The 23,081-nt window shown below is 41.8% G+C and overlaps 2 protein-coding genes across 7 annotated transcripts; one reads left to right on the top strand and one right to left on the bottom strand.

Annotated features, from left to right (window-relative positions):
- The first annotated feature begins 3,203 nt into the window (after nucleotides 1–3,203).
- LOC135514921 (transcription termination factor 1-like) lies at nucleotides 3,204–9,262 on the top strand. Of its 4 annotated transcripts, none has more exons than XM_064938646.1 (11): nucleotides 3,204–3,281; nucleotides 3,589–4,700; nucleotides 5,268–5,395; nucleotides 5,576–5,761; nucleotides 5,929–6,007; nucleotides 6,245–6,369; nucleotides 7,076–7,271; nucleotides 7,396–7,488; nucleotides 7,690–7,755; nucleotides 8,035–8,120; nucleotides 8,668–9,262. In XM_064938646.1, the coding sequence occupies exons 1-11, from the start codon at nucleotides 3,210–3,212 to the stop codon at nucleotides 8,838–8,840; spliced, it is 2,316 nt and encodes a 771-aa protein (XP_064794718.1). In that variant the 5' UTR covers nucleotides 3,204–3,209; the 3' UTR covers nucleotides 8,841–9,262. The 4 variants fall into 4 exon arrangements, with proteins under 4 accessions (XP_064794718.1, XP_064794720.1, XP_064794721.1 ...); XM_064938648.1 differs by having other exon boundaries at nucleotides 3,209–3,281; nucleotides 3,593–4,700; XM_064938649.1 differs by lacking the exon at nucleotides 3,204–3,281 and adding an exon at nucleotides 3,288–3,429 and having other exon boundaries at nucleotides 3,593–4,700.
- A 109-nt stretch (nucleotides 9,263–9,371) lies between these two features.
- On the bottom strand, nucleotides 9,372–19,185 carry LOC135514920 (gelsolin-like). 3 transcript variants are annotated; one of them, XM_064938644.1, is made up of 16 exons: nucleotides 19,057–19,185; nucleotides 17,546–17,758; nucleotides 17,222–17,376; nucleotides 16,649–16,810; nucleotides 16,165–16,314; nucleotides 15,907–15,996; nucleotides 15,661–15,793; nucleotides 15,186–15,490; nucleotides 14,765–14,898; nucleotides 14,447–14,537; nucleotides 11,412–11,582; nucleotides 10,959–11,133; nucleotides 10,684–10,805; nucleotides 10,384–10,461; nucleotides 10,086–10,146; nucleotides 9,372–9,956 (listed from the first exon to the last, which is right to left on the bottom strand). In XM_064938644.1, exons 2-16 carry the CDS (start codon nucleotides 17,736–17,738, stop codon nucleotides 9,787–9,789), a joined length of 2,190 nt encoding a protein of 729 aa, XP_064794716.1. In that variant the 5' UTR covers nucleotides 17,739–17,758; nucleotides 19,057–19,185; the 3' UTR covers nucleotides 9,372–9,786. The 3 variants fall into 3 exon arrangements, with proteins under 3 accessions (XP_064794716.1, XP_064794715.1, XP_064794717.1); XM_064938643.1 differs by having other exon boundaries at nucleotides 17,546–17,739; nucleotides 19,057–19,184; XM_064938645.1 differs by having other exon boundaries at nucleotides 9,816–9,956; nucleotides 10,076–10,146; nucleotides 17,546–17,739.
- Nucleotides 19,186–23,081: the final 3,896 nt, after the last annotated feature.

The following is a 23,081-nucleotide window of genomic DNA, read 5'->3' as shown; positions in this document are numbered from 1 at the left end:
CTCTGAACATTAATATAACCTCAGCAGGAAAACAATCATGGAAACACAGTAAAACGTTCTAAGAACCTCCCTGCAACCTAAAAATTAAGTTCCCAGAACTGACAAAATGTTCACTTCTGTTCGAATAACGTTTAAAAAAAGCATTCCTCTTTACTAGTCAGGCAACGTATGAGATGAGATCATAGTTGACTCAGATTCCTGCAGGACAGAAAGATGATTGACTGTAATGTGTGGGTGGTGTCAATTTAGACGTACAGTGTCGGCCGCATAGAAGTTTCCAATATTTTAAAACACATAGGCTCGTCCACATTGAAGTTGTCATTACAGGTAAGTATGGGGTCATTGGAAACTGGTGTCATATTTTAACTTAAAGGAAAAATACACTCAAATACGATATTTTAGATTTTTTGTCATTAGTCCACTGTTGATACAGTACCAAAATGTTTTGCAAGACAAGTTTTCTTAGTTGACCCTCGGATCCTGATCGGTTGGTCTGAAATTCTTAGTTGACCCTTGGATCCCAGGTCGGATCCTGCTCGGTGGCCATGGACACTTTTGAATGTGGGTCAAAAGGGAAATAAAATGTTTTTTCTCCCATCTACCAGTCGTCCCAGCCTCCCGCGAGCACAGCAGGTGGGAGGCTGGGGCGTCTGCGTGCACTAGTTAGCTTGATAGTTAGCGACACCGTGTGCTTGCTTGAAAGTTAGCTATCACCCAGTGTCGCCTCCCATTTGCTGTGTAACAGAGTCCTCTTTAGGACTAGCTGGCTCCCGTACAATAAAAGATTGCAGTTTTGAAACAGCAATAAAAGTGCAGTAACTGCAGGAATCTGAAAGTCTACCCCTAAACTTTATTTCAACAAGTCAAAATATTTGCTCCTCAGTACCCTGAAATGTAATCAAACTATAATATTTCTTATGGAAAGAAGTATGTTCAATAGGAAACCGATTTTAGCAAGTGTGTCCTGTCTTCATGGCGCAAGCAAACACGAATTTCCAAGACTGTGTCCCTGTACTAAAACTGATATTTCTTATTTGTTTTTGAAGGTACAAGCCTGCAACCTTGAACATAGACTGTTGACACCCCGTGGAAGCCATAGGAATTGCATCCAGGGAGCTAATTTTCAGTATGACCTTATACTTGCCATTCTAAGAAGATGGTCTCTCAAAAACAAGTTCTGGTTGGTTTTTCTTTGGATTTTCTCCTACTATATCTATTGTGTTATATTCTCCTACATTATTTTAACATTTTTACAAACATCAAAGCGTTTTCTTTCCAATAGTACCAATTATATAAATATCCTGGCTTCAGGGCCTGAGAAACAGTCAGTTTACTTTGGGCAAATCATTCAGGCGGAAATTGAGAAAAAAGGGGCATAGCCCTAAGTTAACAGCACCTTCTGTACTGGAGCCCCCACACCTCCCGCCAGTCCTAACTTAAAAATTGACCATAGAAGTATAAAGAGGGTTTCCTGCAGGTGCAGGAATGCCCACATGCAGCAATCACCTGAAATGCGGGCTGCAATTGCACCCTTCTCACTTGTTTTGGGATAGGAGGAGGATGCAGCAGAAAGGAGGGATAGTAGGCTTTGTAACATGAGTTTCTGAAACATGAGGTCGTTCTTTGCCTTTATGAAGAATAAACTAAATGAAAGAAAGTACAGGGAGGAAAAGCTGACAGGGAAATCGTCTATATGAGTCTCTCCTGTGAGCGAAATGACCCAAAACATTAGACGTCGGGCGGTGCTCACATGGTCATTTATATACATTGGATACTGAAGGGCAAAGGGTCGGTGCTGCTCTTGGCTCCTATTTTCAAGACCTGAGCTATTAATGACTTGAGTCAAGTGTGATATTTGTCAGCATAAAGCTGAGTGACTCACTCATACACTGGCTTTGTGGCTTTCGTCCAAAATAAATATGTTGTACTATAATGCAGAGTTACCAACACATTCTTTGTGATCATCTTTAATAAATACTATTGTTGACCAATTTAAACCGCCCATGTTGTGTGTGCAGAGGTAGATTGATGGCATCTAGGCAAGAGGAAATATTGTATCCTAATGTTGAAAGGCTGCCAATGTTTTGACTGTGTAAATCATGGTGGATAGGTATAAGAAATGTCAGGACAACTTCTCTCTTCACTTAGGAATCTTTCATTAACTCTCCAGATGGTAGGCTACATGTTCTCTAGTATTCAGACCTGACATCAGACCGAGCACCTTGCGCCGTGGTATGGATTATTATTATCAAATCATTCAAAACCAATCTCAGGCTGTGTAGACTAATACTGTAAAGCATATCTACATTTACTTTAGAACAAAAATATGGGCTATTATAATGAGTTAGACCTGAGTTAGGCATATAGAAATAGCATACCAAAATCTATTTAAATCACTCTTTAACACACAACACTCATTGCTGTACTACGTAAGTCGTTTTTTTTGTTGGTATCTGTACTTTACTTTAATATTTCTATTTTTGACAACTTTTACTTCACTACATTCCTAAAGAAAATATTTTACTCCATACACTTTCCCTGACAAGCAAAAGTACTCTGTACATGTTTAATGCTTAGCAGGACAGGAAAATTGTCAAATGCTGAAGTTTAACAAGAGAACACGTGCTCATCCCTACTACCTCTGGTCTGAATGACACGCTAACACAAATATATATTTTGTAAATAATGTCTGAATGTTGGTGTGCCCCTGGCTAATCGTAAATTTAAAAAAAGGAAATTGTGCCATCTGCTTTGCATAAGGAATTTTAAATTATTTCTAATTTTACTTTTACTTTTGATACTTAAGTATGTTTTAGAAATGACATTTACTTTTGATACTTAAGTGTATTTAAAACCAAATAATTTCAGACTTTTACTTTCACTTTTACTTGAGTGACTTAATTTAAGGTATCTATACTTTTACTCAAGTGTGACGATTGGGTACTTTTTCCACCACTGCATAGCGGGAATACTAATCGAGATCTGCAAATCATAATCGTTGGGAATGCAGATTGGAGACTCCTGATCAGAATACCAGCAGGCAGCCACTGCGAGTGGAGTTTACCCGTCAAATTGCCAGGGTTAGAGGTTCCAAATTCGTTCAAAATGTTATATTTCATTAGTACATCCACCACCACAGAGTGGCAGTAGCTAGCTTTTGTCACAGTCACACACACACAAATTATTAACTTGCCAATGCCGAAGAAGATATGTACATTTCCGGATTTCCGGCCATGTCGCTTTGGTCGCCAAGGTTCCACTTTCCACACGTGTTCAACCAGGTGCATTTGTTTTTCTTTGCGAGTTTTATCATATTTGATTTACGTAGCCTACTAGCTAGCTCGACTATTTGGATGATATACTACATGTTATGTAGCCGCTAGCTATAGTAGCTAGCTATTTATCCCAACATTGATCACACTTGTGCGCGTATGTACGAAAAAGTCAACTTGTGTTTTTATTTGCACGTATTTTGCTAATCGAATTATGGTAACTAGTTAACGTTACATAGCTGCTAGCGGTCATGACTATCCATGCTGTCACATTTAGGAAAGAATGGAAAACATTGATATTGTCTTTCTCTTACAGACAGAGAAAATAGGATATGCTGCAGCCACCATGCTAGGGACTCCAACATCCACCAAACAAGGGGTACGTGAGAATTCCATGTTGTTTGAGATGTCTCGAATATCCCCTCTTATGTTTGAAGACACTCCTGAATTAATCTCATCAGTGGCACCTGATACAGTCGAGGGATGCAAAAAAAACAAAAAGAAGAAGAAAAAGACTGAAGCACTATCTGAACAGGGATCAGAAGAACCGGCAATTGAGCATAATCAAAAGGATGGTCACCAGTTGACAGTAGAGAAAAGGGGTGAAGAACCTAAACATAAAGAGCAAACAGTGACTGTGGTGGAGAAGAAGAAACTCAAAAAAGGAAAGCAAGAGAAGCAGCTAAATGTTGTTCACAGTGAAATGGATGTACCAGATCCTGAGGAACAAACTGGTGGGAAAACAAAGAAAAAGTCAAAGAATCTTCAAACACAACAGGTGGGAGCAGAGGGAGTGACTGCTGATGAGAAGAATATGAATAGCCGGAAGAATAAGAGAAAACATAATAACATTGAGCCAGAACGGGTGATAGACAGTGTCCTCTCAAAGGCTGCAGTAGACGTTTCAGCTGTAACTGCACCAGATGAGGCCAGAAAGAGTAAGAAGAAGCACAAGAACAGACAAACAGAACTTGAAGAGGGAGCGGAAAGCTGTCGGACAGTTTCAAGAACAGCAGAGGATCCAGAAATCATAGAACTGCACACTGAAACAGTCAAGAGTGGTGAACGTATGGTAACTGAGGCAGAGGAGAACGTAAAAGAGAAGAGGAAACAAAATAAGAAAAAACACAGAGAGAGTGAACTGAATGATTGTCCATATAAAGCAGACCTTCCAGGTATAAAAGAACAAACTGAAAGAAAATTGAAGTCAAAGAGGTCGAAAACAGATGGAGGGTCTACAGCTGTGGAGGTCAGCGGGAGAAAGAAAAAACAACGCAGAGCATCAGACAAGGGAATGGCCAGTGTCCACTCTGCAGCAGATGTTTTGGATTTAGCTGGAACAAACGGTGAGACAGAGGAGGGCACCCATTCAGTCATTGAGACAGGGACCCAACACAACAAACCCTGCCTAAAGGAAGAAACTCTAAGGTGAGTAGATGGAAACTTGGTTCACTTGTATTGAAGTATGAATCTAGTGTATTTTGAAAGAGTGATTTCCTAAGTGAACACAACCAGTAGGGCATTTCCACAATAAGAGTGATGCTGAGACTCAGATTTTTCATTTTAATGTATGCCCAACAAAAAACAATGTTTGCAAAGTTAAACAAACCATACAACTCTTGGCACAATGATGACGTTTAACCATTTCCACTGAACATTTTACGAAACACTCATTTAAGCTACTTGTTGAACAGTGCAGAGGCAAAGATTGGTTACAGAATGAGTGCATCAGCTGCACGAACCCTCATTCTGTTACCAAACTTTGAATCTGCACCGTTGTTCAACTAAATGTGCTTTTGTACAATTTTCTGTAGAACTTTAACTTTGCAATCATTGGTTTTTGTTTGACATTTTTAAAGTGAAATCCGAGTCCCCGCACCACTTTGTTACTTACTGTAGAGTTGCCCAGAGGCATTTGCTGGTGAAAACCAAACATTTTCTGAATGCAGTGTACCAGAATATAATTTGGAATTTTCTCCCCTCACTATGCTACAGTGTGGACGACTGGCATGCTCTGAAGGATCTCAAAGAGTTCATTCCCAATGTTGAGTCAAAGTCGGCTGACGAGATCCATAAGATGATAAAGTATGATCTTGATCGATTCAAGGAATTCCGAAGACAAGGTAAGCTTATTCTTCAGTCACTCATGGTTCAATATTTTTGAGTGTTTATCACGCTGTTATGTAACATTGTAGCAATGATATGTAAGATGTTACTGTGTTTAGAGATGACAGTATTTTCATATGTTTTATCATTTTAGACCTAACCAGTTGAGCCCATGTGGAATCTTCTGTTGTTCCCAGGCCTTTCCCTGCGAAGTGGAAGATTCAATGCGCAGGAGAACGAACGACTCAGGAGTAACGTCTACGACTTCCTGTCTCTCACTGGGATTCAGAGTGGCTCTGAGCTCTTCCATCCACAGCGCTTCAAAGAGGAAGAAGCAAATATCAAGAAATTGAAGAGGCAGCACAGATTCCATGAAAAAATAGGTGTGTCGTCTTGTAGCCAGGTTAATTCGATTAGAGAGCTTTCTGACACAATCGGTTTTTATCCACATTACATCCCTGTTCTTCAGCATTGTCTACAGTGGTCAAACAAATATGCTTAGGAATTTCCCAGAAAACTGAACTCACCTCGTCCTAACCTGTTGTTCCAGGTGAAGGAATACCCAGGCCTTGGCATCAAGTCTATATTCGTGGGAGGAAAATGTTTGATGGCAGCAACTACAAGGGCAGGTAAGACGGGGCTAGTTACTATAAGGAAATGACCCTCACGGTCATAAACAGCTATGACGGCTTACGTTATCTTGCCTCTAAATACAGTATACGAAAGTATTGTAATATTGAATTGACATTTTCCTTAGTGTTCACAACTGTGCTCTTGTTCTAATATGAACCACTTCATGGTTTGCTAACATTTGCAGACATATTGAGGCACTTTGAATGCTTATTTCCTTGATTTCCTTACCAAAGGTTCACCAAAGAAGAGCTTCACTCTTTGAAAAAACTGCAGACGTTGCACGGCAACAAGTGGGCGAAGATCTCGCAGTTGACTGGCCGAAGCGAATCGTCCCTAGAGAAACGTTTCGCTCAAATGTGTAAGTCGTTGGGAAGTGTTCGCCCCCCACCGCCTTAGTTTTTGTTGATGAAGTGGAAGAGAGGAATATCCAGCATCGTGGTACATTTTTTTTATCACAGTAACATTCTACAGTTCTATCACGCATGCAATGATGGTACCACGCATGCAATGATGGTACCACGCATGCAATGATGGTACCACGCATGCAATGATGGTACCACGCATGCAATGATGGTATCACGCATGCAATGATGGTATCACGCATGCAATGATGGTATCACGCAATGATGGTATCAAATGATGGTACCACGCATGCAATGATGGTATCACGCATGCAATGATGGTATCACGCATGCAATGATGGTATCACGCATGCAATGATGGTATCACGCATGCAATGATGGTACCACGCATGCAATGATGGTACCACGCATGCAATGATGGTACCACGCATGCAATGATGGTACCACGCATGCAATGATGGTACCACGCATGCAATGATGTCCCAAGGAGATAAACTGTGGTGTTTTCAAGTAACTTCTTTGTTGTTGTTGTAATATCCCAAACAAATGTGGCAGTTCCACCAAGTACAGATTACAGCTTTAATATATTGACTGTGACATCCTTGCCGTACATCCTGCTCCACTTATCTTTTGGGGAAAATGGTTGTTAGCTTTGTATGACCTGGGGCAATGCTCCCGCTTTGTTTGGTATGTATTTCTCAGCTGCAAACAGAGGCGCGTGGACCGAGGAAGAACTGAAAAGACTAATGGAAGCTGTGCGGAAGCACCTGGTGGGACAGGCAGAGCCTGGCAGTGGACCAGCTACCGTCAGGAAAGACCATCTGTACAACAACATCCCCTGGACAGATGTGTGCCAGGCGGTTGAAACGCGCCACTGGTCCCAGTGTCGAATAAAATGGTGGGCAGGGGGTTTGAGGAGTCATGTTACAAAATAAACAATTCCCATTGAATTGTTTACACAAACGTTTAGATTCAGAACGTTTGTCTGACTTTTTAGACTGTCTTTGGTCCTGTTTTTCCAGGTTGGCTGTTTTGAAGCACAAAATGGCATGTGGACAACCAGTATTCAGTGGCGGCACACAATCCTTACAGGGCAAAGTGGATTTGATCAAAGCGTAAGTGTGTTCATTTCCATTCAATCTATGCAATGGTGAATGTTTTTTTTGCTACATTGTTTTAAGATTTCTTAGCCCAGTCTAGTGTCGTTGACTTCGACCTTTCTGAACTGTTCTGATACACAGGACAAAAGGTAGACGTTTGGTCTTGATATCTGTGAAACTGGTGAATTTTTATCCATGTCATTTTTGACCTTCAAGGTTGAATGCAATGCAGATAGAAGATGCTGCAGATATCGACTGGGAAGAAATTGCTTACACAATTGGGTAAGAGGTTGTTATTAAACACAGATTGTCTAAAACAACAATGTGTCATGGGTGACCTTGTTGTGTTTATAAAGGTGACATTTTCACCGGGGGAGATTTGTATTGGGTTGGCATTCACTTTTAGGATTGTCTAAGTCTCTGAATACAACACTGAGATCAATGCATGACAAACCCTTTACAAATGTTTTCCATCTTCTAGGAGTGTGGAATGCAACAGTGCGATGTACGTGTGTTGTACTGCAGTGCTATGTGCTAACATTTGTATGCATTTAATTTAAGGGATGTCACGCCGCGCTACATTCAGACACACTACTACAGGTTAAAGGTAGCCAGCGTTCCGATGTGGCAGAGCATGTCCTTCTGTGGTAGGTGTAAGCTACTGTCATAAACACTATCCTCATTTTACAGGGCAGGGCAGTGGAGAGGACAGAAAGAGTGGGTCAGGTTCGAACCCAGGCTCACAGCAGTAGTACACAGTACCTGGGAGCCTGAGGCAGTGGCTTAGACCACCTCTCTATCGCTAGGTTTTTAGCATTTTGTTAGAATTGATAAGTGTGAATCACTATGATCAGTGACGACATTGTTTAGTATTTTTAATGTATTTTACCTTTAACTAGGCAAGTCACTTAACAAATGATTATTTTCAATGATGGCCTAGGAACAGTGGGTTAACTGCCTAGTTCAGGGGCAGAACGACAGATTTTTACCTTGTTCTAACCACTAGGCTACCTGCCACTCCAGAAATAAAGGGAGAGGAAGTGTTGCTATGTCCCCCTTGACTGTACTATTTAAATATAATAATAATGGGCCCTGGTCAAAAATGGCACACTATAGGGACTAGAGTGCCGTTTGGCACGCACATGGTTTGCTGGAACCATTTACATATTTAATTTCTATGTATTTTCTTTTCAGAGATCATCGACTTCCTCAACAGTAGAGTTCTCCCCAATTTTGAAGAGCGCCTCCAAGTTCTGATAAACTCAGGAGAGATGGTGTCCAGAAACGATCCTCAAGAGCTCTTTCTCCTCTCTGAAATCTTTGATAATGAGGACAGCGACTACCACAGCGAGGTTCAGAACAGTTAAAAACAAAGCACGTGGACCTTGCTTAAGTTCCCTGTGGGGGTAGCCGTGTGCCCGCTCTTTCATTGTGGTTAATGACGATCAACTTAGTTGTAATTAAATGTGAGTTTGGTTTTCTGTAAGACATTAATGTCATCACCCCATAACGATTACTTTAAAAAAAATGTTTTACCTTTATTTTACTAGGCAAGTCAAAATTCTTATTTTCAATGACGGCCAAGGAACAGTGGGTTAACTGCCTGTTCAGGGGCAGAACGACAGATTTGTACCTTGTCAGCTCGGGGATTCGAACTTGCAACCTTTCGTTTACTAGTCCGCCCTGACCAGCTGTGTAATTGTTTTGTATTGTGTGTTTGCAAAATCTGACTGAGGGGACATTTTTATAGTCCCTTTTCTTTTTGAGAATAAATGTCTTCTGGCTTCTAGTTGCTCTGTCTTGATTGGCCGGTCTTCACCCATTGCGAGCATGTTTATGAAAATCACTAAACCAAAGCCTCTTAGCAATTGACTACAATTAACAGAGCTGACAACTGGTGTTGAGCATCATCCATTTTATTTAGTTATGTGAATGTATTTGTGTGCTTTGTTGAAGCTTTTCTGTTTCTGTCCACTGTCAGCATGTTTGATAGACATGTCATACCCTTGGGGTCGTCATGGAAACCCAGTCTGCACAAGATTCTCAAACAGGAGTATCTGAACTCTGCTCAACAGGGCATGGAACAGAAGCAAAGAAACCCATGTCCCAATGTACTGCAAACAGTATAAAGTGTGTAAGAAAAGGAAATTACATTAAGATTCCCTCTTCAAGAAACCGCAATAGCGTGAAGACATTATCCATCGGCAGTCTTAACAGTTGAAAGTAATGGGGATACCTAGCCAGTTGCACACATGAGTCAAGTAAAGGCTTTGGGTGAAGTTACCACTAGGGGAAACCTCACCCTGGAGTGGTTCAGACACGCAGACCAGCCATGGCCCTTTCAAGGGGATCACTGCTCCAGTACCCATGGTCCCAGCCCAAGAACCAGCCAGTGAATGTGGGAGGCTCATGACCTTGCTTTAACTTCACTATAGGTGTACTGCTATCCCGCTTGGTAGGGTCTGTCTCTATGTAACGAACAGCTGAACAGGAAATAGGCAGGAGGAGTGAGGAAAGAGAACAGTTAATTTAATGAATCGGCACATTTAAATTCCCGTCGGCACTTTTATCAGGTAATTATGTGATCTTGTTTTAAACCCACCATTGCTTACCTGAGGCAATACCCTCTGTCTTCTCCTCCTCATGAGCTTCACCTCCGATCCAAACAAAGATCTGATGGGTACATGGAAAATAGCGAATCAACAGGGGTGCATTATTACCAAAAACAGAGTTAGACACGTTCAGCAGGATGCAACGTTTCTGAACGTTCAGATCTAAATATGCTATGTAGAACAAACAAGCCCCTCACATGTGGAATAAGGAATCACTGGTTCTTTTCATGGCATTTCTACAATGTTCGGCTACTGAACGTGGCCCTGGTTGCACCTTGACAATCCCTCTACTAGTCACCTGTTCCCAGGTGTCCAAGAGCATGACATCATCTGGGGCCAGGTCTTCTTGTGTCATCTCCCCAGGCACCTCTTCAATCTGTGGAAATAGTATTGTGGCATTTTGATAACGGGCCAGGTCACTGCACATTCAGGAGGACAAGAAATGGTTGCCCACACTTATGTATAACGTGGATCAAAGGCTATTTCATTAGCAGAGGAAACTGAATTTGTCCAAATGGATATTCAAGTCATGTAAAAAAAAAATGTAAACAGGAATGGAGCAAAGTGCTATACTACAGTTATAACAGGGCAGACTCACAACGAACTGGCCAGTTTTGTTGGAGCAGGCAAACAGGCGTGGTGGATGAACGTCCATTTTGTTTTTCAGTCTGGCTGAGGTACGGTAGTCTGCTTTACCTCCCAGAGCATCCCAAAAGTCATCTTGACACACAAACACATACATACAATTGTGGATCTGGAAGAAGATGGAGCTGATGGATAAGCTTTGTCTTGTATCCTCATATTCAGTAACATTCTGTGGCTATTGGCTAAACACCATTTCCATGTGAATTTGACTGCTGACAGGGAACGTACCTGCTTCTTCCCCCTCGGCCAGCTCTGAGGCTGAGACCCCTAGACGGTCACTTAGCTTTTGAGCTCCATGCTTCTCACTGTCACTTGTTCCCTTTCCCACCCATATGAAGGAGGATGCCGGGGTCACCAGCACAAACACGTCATTGGAGTTCAGATTTGAGGCAGCAGCATCAACCTTGAGAGGAAGAGAGGCAGTGAAAATACTGAACAGTGGAGGTACTAACTACAGTTCTGCCATGGCAAACAGACTGTAGTCATCTTCACCAAGAAACCAACCATACATCACAATAGCTGGCTACTCAACTATCTACTGGGGTGTATTAGTGTAGTTTCGGCTTGTTTGCTTCCGTTTGGATCCTAGTGAATACACCCCAAGAGTAACCAAACAGGTGAACCTACAAAACATCCTTTGTTGAGCTCTTCCCACCTCACCTTCCATCTCCTGTTACTCACCTCTATGGCCCGTGTGCAGCCAGCAGGGTTGGACCGCACCTGGAACAGCTGTGTGTCTGCAGCCTGGGCCTGGCCACCCTCTCTGGAGGTACCACCCTGGTGCACTACCATCGGCTGTCCCCCGAAAAGACTCATGAGGTGGGCAGGCTCCTTACCCTGGATCACCCGCACCTTCATCACGGTAGAAACAGATAGAAAATCATAGAGTGAGTCAGAAATCTGGCTTTAAACCTAACCTTCCCTCATTTCATTTCATTTTACAGACCAATGCTCTGACCCTGTTGATATCCGTGTCTGAATCCTGGCTTAGGCAGGCCACCAAAAATTCTGAAATTTCCATCCCCAGCTACAACATTTTCCATTAAGATAGAACCGCCAAAGGGGCAGAAATGCAATCTACTGCAAAGATAGCCTGCAGAGTTCTGTCATACTGTCAAGGTCTGTGCCCAAACAGTTCGAGCTTCTACTTTTAAAATTCCACCTTTCCTGAAATAATTCTCTCACTGTTGCCGTTTGTTATAGACCCCCCTCAGCCCCCAGCTGTGAATTGGACACCATTATTGAATTGATTGCCACCCATCTATCTTCAGAGTTTGTACTGTTAGGTGACCTAAACTGGGATATGTTTAGCACGCCATCCGTCCTACAATCTAAGCTAGATGCCCTCAATCTCACAAAATTATCAATGAGCCTACCAGGTACAACCCTAAATCCGTAAACATGGGCACCCTCATAGATATCATCCTGACAAACTTGCCCTCAAAATACACCTCTGCTGTCTTCAACCAGGATCTCAGAGATCACTGCCTCATTGCATGTGTCCGTAAAGGGCCCGCACTGTCAAACGCACCCTAAAACACTTTAGCGAGCAGGCCTTTCTAGTCGACCTGGCCCGGGTATCCTGGAAGGATATTGACCTCATCCTGTCAGTAGAGGAAGCCTGGTTGTTCTTTAAAAGGGCTTTCCTCAACATCTTAAATAAGCATGCCCCATTAAAAAAATGTAGAACTAAGAACAGATATAGCCCTTGGTTCACTCCAGACTTGACTTCCCTTGACCAGCACAAAAACATCCTGTGGCGTACTGCATTAGCATCGAATAGCCCCCGAAATATGCAACTTTTCAGGGAAGTCAGGAACCAATATACACAGTCAGTTAGGAAAGCTAAGGCTAGCTTTTTCAAACAGAAATTTGCATCCTGTAGCACTAATTCTTAAAGGTTTTGGGACACCGTAAACTCCATGGAGAATAAGATCACCTCCTCCCAGCTGTCTGAGGCTGAAGAAATACTGTCACCACCGATAAATCTACGATAATTGAGAATTTCAATAAGCATTTTTTTTTAAATTTTACCCCCTTTTTCTCCCCAATTTCGTGGTATCCAATTGTTAGTAGCTACTATCTTGTCTCATCGCTACAACTCCCGTACGGGCTCGGGTGAGATGAAGGTTGAAAGTCATGCGTCCTCCGATACACAACCCAACCAAGCCGCACTGCTTCTTAACACAGCGCGCATCCAACCCGGAAGCCAGCCGCACCAATGTGTCGGAGGAAACACCGTGCACCTGGAAACCTTGGTTAGCACGCACTGCGCCCGGCCCGCCACAGGAGTTGCTGGTGCGCGATGAGACAAGGATATCCCGACCGGCCAAACCCTCCCTAACCCGGACGACACTATGCCAATTGTGCATCGCTCCACAGGCCGGTTACGACAGAGCCTGGGCGCGAACCCAGAGTCTCTGGTGGCACAGCCCTTAACCACTGCGCCACCCGGGAGGCCCAATAAGCCAGTATAATGCTAGTAAAACTAAATGCATGCTCTTCAACCGATTGCTGCCCGCACATGCCCGCCCGCCAAGCATCACTACTCTGGACGGTTCTGACTTAGAATATGTGGACAACTACAAATACCAAGGTGTCTGGTTAGACTAAACTCTCCTTCCAGACTCACATTAAGCATCTCCAATCCAAAATTAAATTTAGAGTCAGCTTCCTATTTCACAACAAGGCCTCCTTCACTCATGCTGCCAAACATACCCTCGTTAAACGGACTATCCTACCGATCCTTGACTTCAGCGATGTCATTTACAAAATAGCCTCCAACACTCTACTCAGCAAATTGGATGTAGCCTATCACAGTGCCATCCATTTTGTCACCAAAGCCCCATATACTACCCACCACTGCACCTGTATGCTCTCGTTGGCTAGCCTTCGCTACATAATCGTCGCCAAACCCACTGGCTCCAGGTCATCTAAGTCTTTGCTACGTAAAGCCCCGCCTTATCTCAGCTCACTGGTCACCATAGCAATACCAACCCGTCACACGTGCTCCAGCAGGTATATTTCACTGGTCATCCCCAAAGCCAACACCTCCTTTGGCCGCCTTTCCTTCAAGTTCTCTGCTGCCAATGACTGGAACGAATTGCAAAAATCTCTGAAGCTGGAGACTTATATCTCCCTCACTAACTTTAAGCATCAGCTGTCAGAGCAGCTTACCGATCACTGTACCTGTACACATCTGTAAATAGCACACCCAACTACCTCATCCCAATTTTGTTATTTATATATTTTTGCTCTTTTGCACCCCAGTATCTCTACTTGCACATCATTGTCTGCACATCTATCACTTCAGTGTTAATGCTTAATTGTAATTATTTTTGCCACATTGGCCTATTTATTGCCTTACTACATTTGCACACACTATACATAGATTTTTCTTTTGTGTTTTTGACTGTACGTTTGTTAATCCCATGTGTAACTCTGTTGTTGTTTTTGTCGCACTGCTTTGCTTGATCTTGGCCAGGTCGCAGTTGTAAATGAAAACTTGTTCTCAACTGGCCTACCTGGTTAAATAAAAGGTGAAAAAAATATTATAACAATCCATGACCATGGAAACGTATTCCTATAGATCCAGCGTCTGCAGACAAAACAACTGACTAATATTGTTAAATTCTGTAATCCAGTGCATCTTGATTAAAAATTATCTGGACCGTATTATCGGGGCCAGACAGCGACAAATCAAACGATCCAGTCACCTGTACTGCCCCTCCTCCCAACTCGTCATCCAGCTGAGCAGCCAAGATGGCCGAGGCACCAATTTCATCCTGGCTAGAATCCACTCCTTGCCTGTGAAAAAGGAGTACTTTTCAAGTGCTATTCACATACATTTATGCTTAGGTTATATCATACAGTATATAGTTGGTTTAGATGTGTCTGATACAGTATGTAACAAAAGCCCTGGTGCACATAAATGATGAAGATACAGTAACGATAGAAGGACAATAGCAGTTTTTGCTGTAAGACTATGTAATAACACATAAAGCTTCCAGAAGGATAATCTCCATTGTCTTTACCATATGTAGATGACCTGTCCGTTACGGCCTCCATGATGGTAGTTGTAGAGGATGATGTAGCTGTCTCCCCCATAGAATCGTCCGTAAGTGGAGGGCTCCACAGGCACCTTGTCAGCTCCCTCAATACGCCAGATCTATGGAGGTTAATAGGTAAACACAGCTCTTACTAGTAGTTGTCCATGAATGGAAAAAAGGTAACACCCCTTGCAGTTCTTTTCTCAAGGCTTGTTTGTGAGATTGTGACACATTTTTGGTGGGTGTGCAGACCCACAGTCATAACCCTTAGGGGCTGTAAGTATCCCTTTTCTGAGGACACGACTATCCTAAACCTTGAAACACAATATTTAAGGTTAACTACCATCGTACTATATGGTGTTTACTCAGGAAACCCCAGTGTCCCCAGGAAAAATGTTTTCCTAACCTGCTTCTCTCCATTCCCCTCGTCCACCATCCCATGCTGAGCCGCCATGGCATCCGAGTGATGGAGAGTGGAGGCATCGAAGGGAACCTTCTTGATCTTGGCGATTTTGTTGGACACGTAGGCGGTTCCCAACCCCACTGTATGGTCCGCGTCACGCCAGATTTTGAAGAACTGCTTGAATAGTGGGGTCTCCCCATTCTCAGGTAGGATCTGGATCTGGGTGTGTTTCGGGTAGCCCATCTTTGTGATAAACTGTTCGGCAGCACTCATCACCGCACTTCTCTCCTCTTTGTTAGCGTCCTTACCTGTTTTTATTCCAAATAAACTCATGATTAAACTGCAAAGGCAGAATAACTAAGTGATTTCCAGGCACAACAGTATTCAAAAGTAGTGTCTAATCTAAGGGAACATTAAAGCTTGGGGTTTTACAGTCAAAAGAAGTCATAGAGACCAGCTGCTGAGAAGAAACCAATACCTTTCCAGACAAAGATCCTGCCATTGGGGCCATTGTCCAAGATAAAGCAGTCACTTGACTCCAGGGCATTCTGTGAAAACGGGTTCTCCGATGATACCATATCAATGCCCATATCCCCACTGGCATTAGACACCTTTTGAAAAAAAAAACATTTCAATGTAATATTGGTATTTAAAGGTCTGCTCAAAAACTGCTTATTACATAATATTTAACGATTCAATTGTTTAATTCGAAAATGGATCTGACCTTGTATAATTTCGCCAGCTTCCTATTGGACACGTCTGTATTTGTGTCATCTGATTTTGCCTCAGGCAAATCGGGTTTGGGTCCAAGAATCTGGAATAAGACTACGAGAGTCAGGCATCTCACAGCAAATTATCACAATTATGTTAAAAAGTAACTAACTATAGATGTTTATTGGAAGCATATAAACAGTTGCATGATTTGAAGTGTATAGAAATTAACTATTTTTTTCCGTCCCTTTCTCCTTATTGAAAGACTCACCTCCAGCATCTTCTCACATTCTGCCCCCTCATCATATATGTACAACTCAGCCCGCCCACATCGTTCATTGTCACGGATATCCTTTGACACCTGAGTGGCCTTCAGCTTCTCAAAGTTATTGGCCTTGGAACCACACCATTGATAGACCTCCTGTAATAGAGAAGAGTGAAGATTATCAGTACAGTGGACCAAGTGTAATAGTGTAGCTCCTCTGCCTGTTGACTATGTTAAAGCATACCGCAACGTATACAAATGATCTTTTACATTATTCATGACAAAAACAGTATTGATTTCAAAGTGGATTACTTACAATAACAGCTTACTAACATGGGCAATGACTATACACTCTTAGCCTACATTGTACAAATACATTTCCACTAAAATCTGCAAATAATTTCACTAAATTAAATCAGTATATGTTTCCTTGATTTGTACATAATGTAGATAGTTTGCTGTAGAAACTCATAGATTTCAGTGAACTCACGTTGCCCAGGTCGAGGATAAAGATGTCTCCCTGGTTGAAGCTGTCCCAACTGACTGCTACCTCTGTGGCTCGAACCACACGCCGACCCCTGACCTGGAGCAGACGCTGCACCTTAACCTCATTGGACACCACATGCTTGAACCCTGAAGCCACACCCCCTTTCTAAGGTAAACATTGGGAAGATAATCAGTGAGGTAAGTGGATGAGTTCTTGAGATAAGTAAATACATTTAACAAACTTATTGAATGTCTTTCAACATTGCCAGTAAAAAGCACGAGCTGACACACCCCAAAACGATGGTGGAGGTGCTAACTAACGGAATAGTAAACTGTGTAAAAATAAATACATTATCGCATACTCTCTATATACCATATGCTTCCATCAATTTAACAGGTAAACCAACATTTTGGCCCACAGTACCTTCTACCCAGCACACAGTTCCTTCTTGGGTAGAAGGTACTGTGAACACTGTAGAAGAGACTGTGCCAAAATGTTGGTTTACACATTCAATTGTCAGTAGCACATGTAGACTGTGACTTCCTTTGTTTCTCTTTACACGCTTTTGAACATTACCATGTACTTCAGTCCAGTTTTGAAGTAGCCTGAAAATGTTCTTGACTCGTAACCCTGCACCTCACGGTACTGAATAGGTTTGCCACCCAGGTAGTCATCTATTTGGATGGTAAAAATGGCTGCTGCTCCACTCTCATCTTGTGTACAGTCATCTCCTGCAGGACCAGAGAAATAATGAATGGTCACATTTCAAACATTATTTTCACAAATAATGGAATGGATTTCAATTGTAAAAGTGCGTAAGCACACATCAGTAGGCTGAAATGTACAAACGCTGTACAACATTTCAAGAAATACAGTCATTCCGACCAGATCAAGTTTTACCTTGCCAGAAGTGAAGGTCATACTGTAGATGCCCAGAACGTTGCTTAATGGTATTAAGAACAAGGTATGCGTCCCCTGAGTAGAACCCGCCATGCAGACTCTCTGGCACGGCCACCAGGTCCAGACTCTCAACTCTCCACACCTGGAGCCCAGGCTTCTTCCCGGCCCTCTTAAACTCAGGGTGGTGCGCCATGCTATATGGGGCAGGAAACACTTCCCATTCAACTTTGATACCTGTCCCTAGGATAGCCTGGAATCCAGACCTGTTTTGTGATAACATTCCACTCCGAACTGATAGATAGACTTAGGGATCATGTGCCAGTTAAGAGTTAATAAGGTCTGTGGAGAGACACAGCAGTTAAAGCAGAGATGTTCTCTAATGTTGATACAGGTTTTGATTTCACCACTCACTCACAAATAACTTGTCTGAGCAGAGAAAGAGATGAGGGAGTGCTCTCATATCTCTAGCCAATCAGTAGCATTAGTCTCATCTGGCCCAAGGGCTTTCTCCATTATCCTACCCCACACATGATACACTAGGCTAGTCCCATCCCAAAAACAAAGAGGGGTGAGTGAGTTCATTTTGCATGGCCTGGTGCCCCGGGTGGGCGGAGTTTAAACATTTTAGACCATTCCATTGGTCCTTAAGTGAAATCTCCACCTTGCCATGCAAAACACTGGCCATTGTTTCAGCTGCCAACATTATTTTTCTTGCCTGGCTACCAATCCGCATCACTCTGGCCAAATGCCTCACCCACTAACATTTCTTCTCCATTATGACCAATAGAGCAGTCAAATTAAATTCCGTATGAGTCATCAGGCAATATTTTTTCCCCCCTACAATAAAACCACCTTCTGCATGGATGATGTTCTCATGTCAGCTGATAAAACATTATTTTGCCCTGGTTTAATTAACAGATACTAGTTATATCCTTTGTGGGTTAACCTACTTTCCCTTTACACTTTTCAGAAAACTAATGGACACAGATTAAACCTGGTCCTGGACTGAAAAACACTTTAAAAATGGAGAATCTCCATTGAAGACCCTTCTTAGTCCAGGACTAAGTTTAATCTTTGTCCAGGAAACTGGCCCTAAATCATGACGAGGGTTTATCTTGCGGTTTATAAACGGCCCAAGAAACCTCTCACGATTATTGTGCAAGGGAGTCATTAATCACGAGATAAGGTACTACTTGAGGGAGTGCCTCATGACTACCCAACATCTCATAAATTATTAACATTTGAGAAGATAAGGAATTCAATTAAGAAATATTTTCTAATGTAGAAAACAACTGTATACAATTTTAATTGTAACATTTATTCAACATCCTACTGGATGGAACATCTTAACTTTGTTTTAACAAAAACAAAAATCCACAACGACATTTCATTGTCGTTTCTGACTTTCAATGAGGAAGGCAATCAAGAGAAATGGAGAACATAATAAGCTATTCTAAATTTGTAAACTTTTAATGTCAAAACAAATCTTCATTCAAAACAAAGTAGCCTACCTGGTGTGCAATAATAAATAAACGAGGATGCTTTTCGTTAGCGGCTGGTATCAAGAGGTTGCTCAGCGATAAAGTGGACACGGCGCTTCCGTAGATTGTGCGTGATAAAAATGACTGTATGGGCGACTCCCTTCTGCACCAGGTACAGGTAACTGCCAAAATAAAGGAAACATCAACATACATCGTCAGGCCACCATGGATGGCTACGTTTAGACAGCCCAGTTCTCATATTTTTCCAAGTAACATATAATCACAAAATGTTTTTCAAACCTGATCTGATTGGTCAAAATTTGTGAAATAAAGATCAGAATTGTGCTGCCGATGACCCAACAGCTTCAATGCACATTGGCATACATTCTACAAGCGTCTGGAACCGGATTTTCTTTTGGATTCAGGATTTTTTATTGGAATCCTATAGTGTAGTACCCCGTGTAATCGGCATTTTCAACAGCGTTTAAGAAATATATTACCTTCAACAGTGTTATCTTTGTGATCAATCCATCAATGTTTTTGAATTATTGGTGTCGTCAAAAATGTTGCTAAAGGGTTAGCAATTATCATGTTTGACATTTCAGTGGAAATACTACTAGGTCTACGATCAGCTTTTGATAAGCGTTTTAACAAAAAAAAATAGGTCCCGTATTATCGGCATACGGTCCGCAGTTATTGGCCACCTTACTATTTTGTTCAATTACAAGATATATCAGTTTAAAGAGACACCAACCTCGTATCCGAAATGTTTACTTAGATATCTGGCTAGCCTTCCAGTAAAACAAATGTCTTGCCCGTCAACTTTTCATTGCGTAGCCGGTGTGCCTTTCTGTAGACTCTAAAAAACGGTTCTTCACCAACATCTTCTTCAGTGTTGTAAAAAAAAAGTGTCTCATTATTTGTTTTACAGATGAATCTTATGTAGATAAAAGTAGATAACAGTTTAATACGAACATATGAGTATGAATAATTTAGGTAAAAAGTTTGATATTAAATGGTGCGGTCTGTCGCGCAGTCGAATTTTACAATATACAGCGTGTCCCACAAAATGTGTGTATATATAAAATATATTACTGAAAACTCTCAAAACCTAACTTAACTTACATAAATTGCAATGAAAATCGGTGGTCAGCTAGTTAGAAGGGTGTATTTATTTCCAAGGCGTACCGTTATTTTCCAGGTGATTTAAATGTTGAGATCGAATTGATTTAATCCTCCAATCGCCAGTGTCCGAAGTGAGTTTTTTTTTTACTAGGGTCAAATGTTTTTTTTTTTTTTTTTTATGGGAATCAAAGTTATGTCATAGTTTTTTTTTCCCAGCAGGACATATAGATATAGAGACGGATACAGAAAGTGGTTAATTAATGTCACAGACAATTGGCTGAGCTTTGGGTCAAACAGCGGTCACCGAGGGGGCATATCTGTTCCGGTGCCAGGAGTTTAGACCGCTACACCAGAATCCACCACACTGCTGTGATTTTTCTATTAGATTATTGTATATACAATCCAATAGGATACGCATAATCCTATTGGATTCTAATTGGATCCTTGTATTGGAATCCTATAGGAGTTTAATGTCCGTGTGCGTGTACGTGTTTGTGTACGTGTGTGTGCAAGCGAGAGAGAGAGAGAGACCAAAGAATGGATGCAGAGCAAAATTAGGCCGATACCCGCTAATTATCAAAATCCAGAAAAGAGCCGTTAAATTCTACAACCGCCTAAAAGGAAGCGATTCCCAAACCTTCCATAACAAAGCCATCACCAACAGAGAGATGAACCTGGAGAAGCAAGCTGAGAAGCAAACAAACAGACCCCACAGAGCCCCAGGACAGCAACACAATTAGACCCAACCAAATCATGAGAAAACAAAAATATAGTTACTTGACACATTGTTAATTCTTTCCAAAATAACAGAGCAAACTAGAATGTTATTTGGCCCTAAACAGAGAGTAAACAGAGGCAGAATACCTGACCACTGTGACTGACCCAAACTTAAGGAAAGCTTTGACTATGTACAGACACAGTGAGCTTAGCCTTGCTATTGAGAAAGGCCGCCGTAGGCAGACATGGCTTTCAAGAGAAGAAAGGCTATGTGCACACTGCCCACAAAATGAGGTAGGAACTGAGCTGCACCTCCTAGCCTTCTGCCAAATGTATTACCATATTAGACACAAATTTCTCTCAGATTACACAGATCCACAAAAAAATAGAAAACAAACCCGATTTTGATAAACTCCCATATCTACTGGGTGAAATACAACAGTGTGCCATCACAGCAGCAAGATTTGTGACCTGTTGCCACAAGAAAAGAGCAACCAGTGAAGAACAAACACCATTGTAAATACAACCCATATGTTTATTTATTTTCCCTTTTGTACTTTAACCATTTGCACATCGTTACAACACTAATATATACACACATTCTGACATTTTTTATGTCTTTATTCTTTTGGAACTTCTGTGAGTGTAATGTTTAGTGTTCATCTTCATTGTTTATTTCACGTTTGTATATTATCTACTTTACTTGCTTTGGCAATGTTAACATGTGTTTCCCATGCCAATAAATCCCCTTGAATTTAATTGAAAGACACACACACACAGAGAGACAGAGACAGACAGAGAGAGAGTCGAGACTCTGTTGTGGGATAGGGCAATACCTAATTTACGTCGAACTTCCCATGTCATCTCTATCAGAATCCAAGTTTCGCTACTTTTTTCCTATTTTTAATCAAAAGTAATCCTATAGGTTTTTAATAGAGGCCTTCCACATTGTATGTCGGATTCAGTCTTTTACGATTATTACATGTTAATTTGGATGTTGCCAAGCTGAAACCTTGATATAAACCTGGAAATATTGTATGAGTTGCTTCAGTTCTGTCGTCACATTCTGCGATTGGCTACGTCAGCGTTTGGCTACGTCAGTGGATGTGCTGCAGCGGTATTTTGAGTTTAACATGTGCCAGCATCTGCAGCGCAAGCTTCCTAAGTGATTTCGGAAAATGTTAAAGTATTGTAATGACCTGACTAGATCATAAATGAACAATTGTCCAGACAGAGGCTTGAGTTTGCGAATTGACGGTTTATTAAACCAACTTTACACAGGCTACTGTTTGGGCCGTAGCACACGCCAAAAGATGACAGATAACCCACAAGCCAATCGTGACCTTCTCTTGGGAAGCCCAGACGTAAGAGAGAGAGAATAAAGGCTGAACCTGGTCTTAACTTCCAATGCCCACCCCCCTGCCCAACCCCACTCCACCAACCACCAGGATGCCCGGCATCAGAACATTCCAGGCATTCCCGTGATTGGCAGATAGCAGGTTGATTGACATGTCGGACCCCGCGAACACCGGGTACTGGTCAGTACAACACAACCACCTCCTAGCCTAACACATAACACACAGCTGTCTGTGCGGGTCGCTACAGTATCTTATAGTTTCCACATACACACTTTATATATCCGAACTTAGAATCAAACAGGCTTAGCAAAAAAATAACATGTAAACAAGATTATTAGGGAAATCGTTATTCTTGCAAAGCATGTAAACGTTTAAATCAAACTACTACATACAGAATTGTATTGTGCGCATACTCAGTACCGGTGTTGAGCCGAAAGTCTCCCCCTGCCAGAGTTCTCCCTCCCTTCGGGTGAACGCGCACACACGCAATTCTTCATTGCTGCGACTTGCTTGCTCGTTGAGATTTCAGAAGTAATGTCTGCAGTTTAGGTTTTGCTATTTGTTTGAAGTGTATTAGTCTATAAATATATCTCTTTGTCATAATTTGTCATCTCTCCCATGTCTTATTCGACTAGTAGTTGTTCTGAAATGTTTATTGCTTGCTAACATTTTACTCCCTCCTCTACGTTTAATATAACATACATAATTACAGACTGCAAGGCCTGGCACACTTCAGAATCATTTTGGTGATCTATCATCCCCTCTGATGTGTGCCACAGGAAGTATTAGACTCTAGTCACAAAAGGAAGTGGTTATTTCAGCAATAATAGTTTTCAGAGCCCTGTACTGTACCCT

This window comes from Oncorhynchus masou, chromosome 26 (genome assembly GCF_036934945.1).
Source record: "Oncorhynchus masou masou isolate Uvic2021 chromosome 26, UVic_Omas_1.1, whole genome shotgun sequence".
Taxonomy (NCBI): domain Eukaryota; kingdom Metazoa; phylum Chordata; class Actinopteri; order Salmoniformes; family Salmonidae; genus Oncorhynchus; species Oncorhynchus masou.
This window is presented reverse-complemented; position numbering and strand designations above follow the sequence as displayed.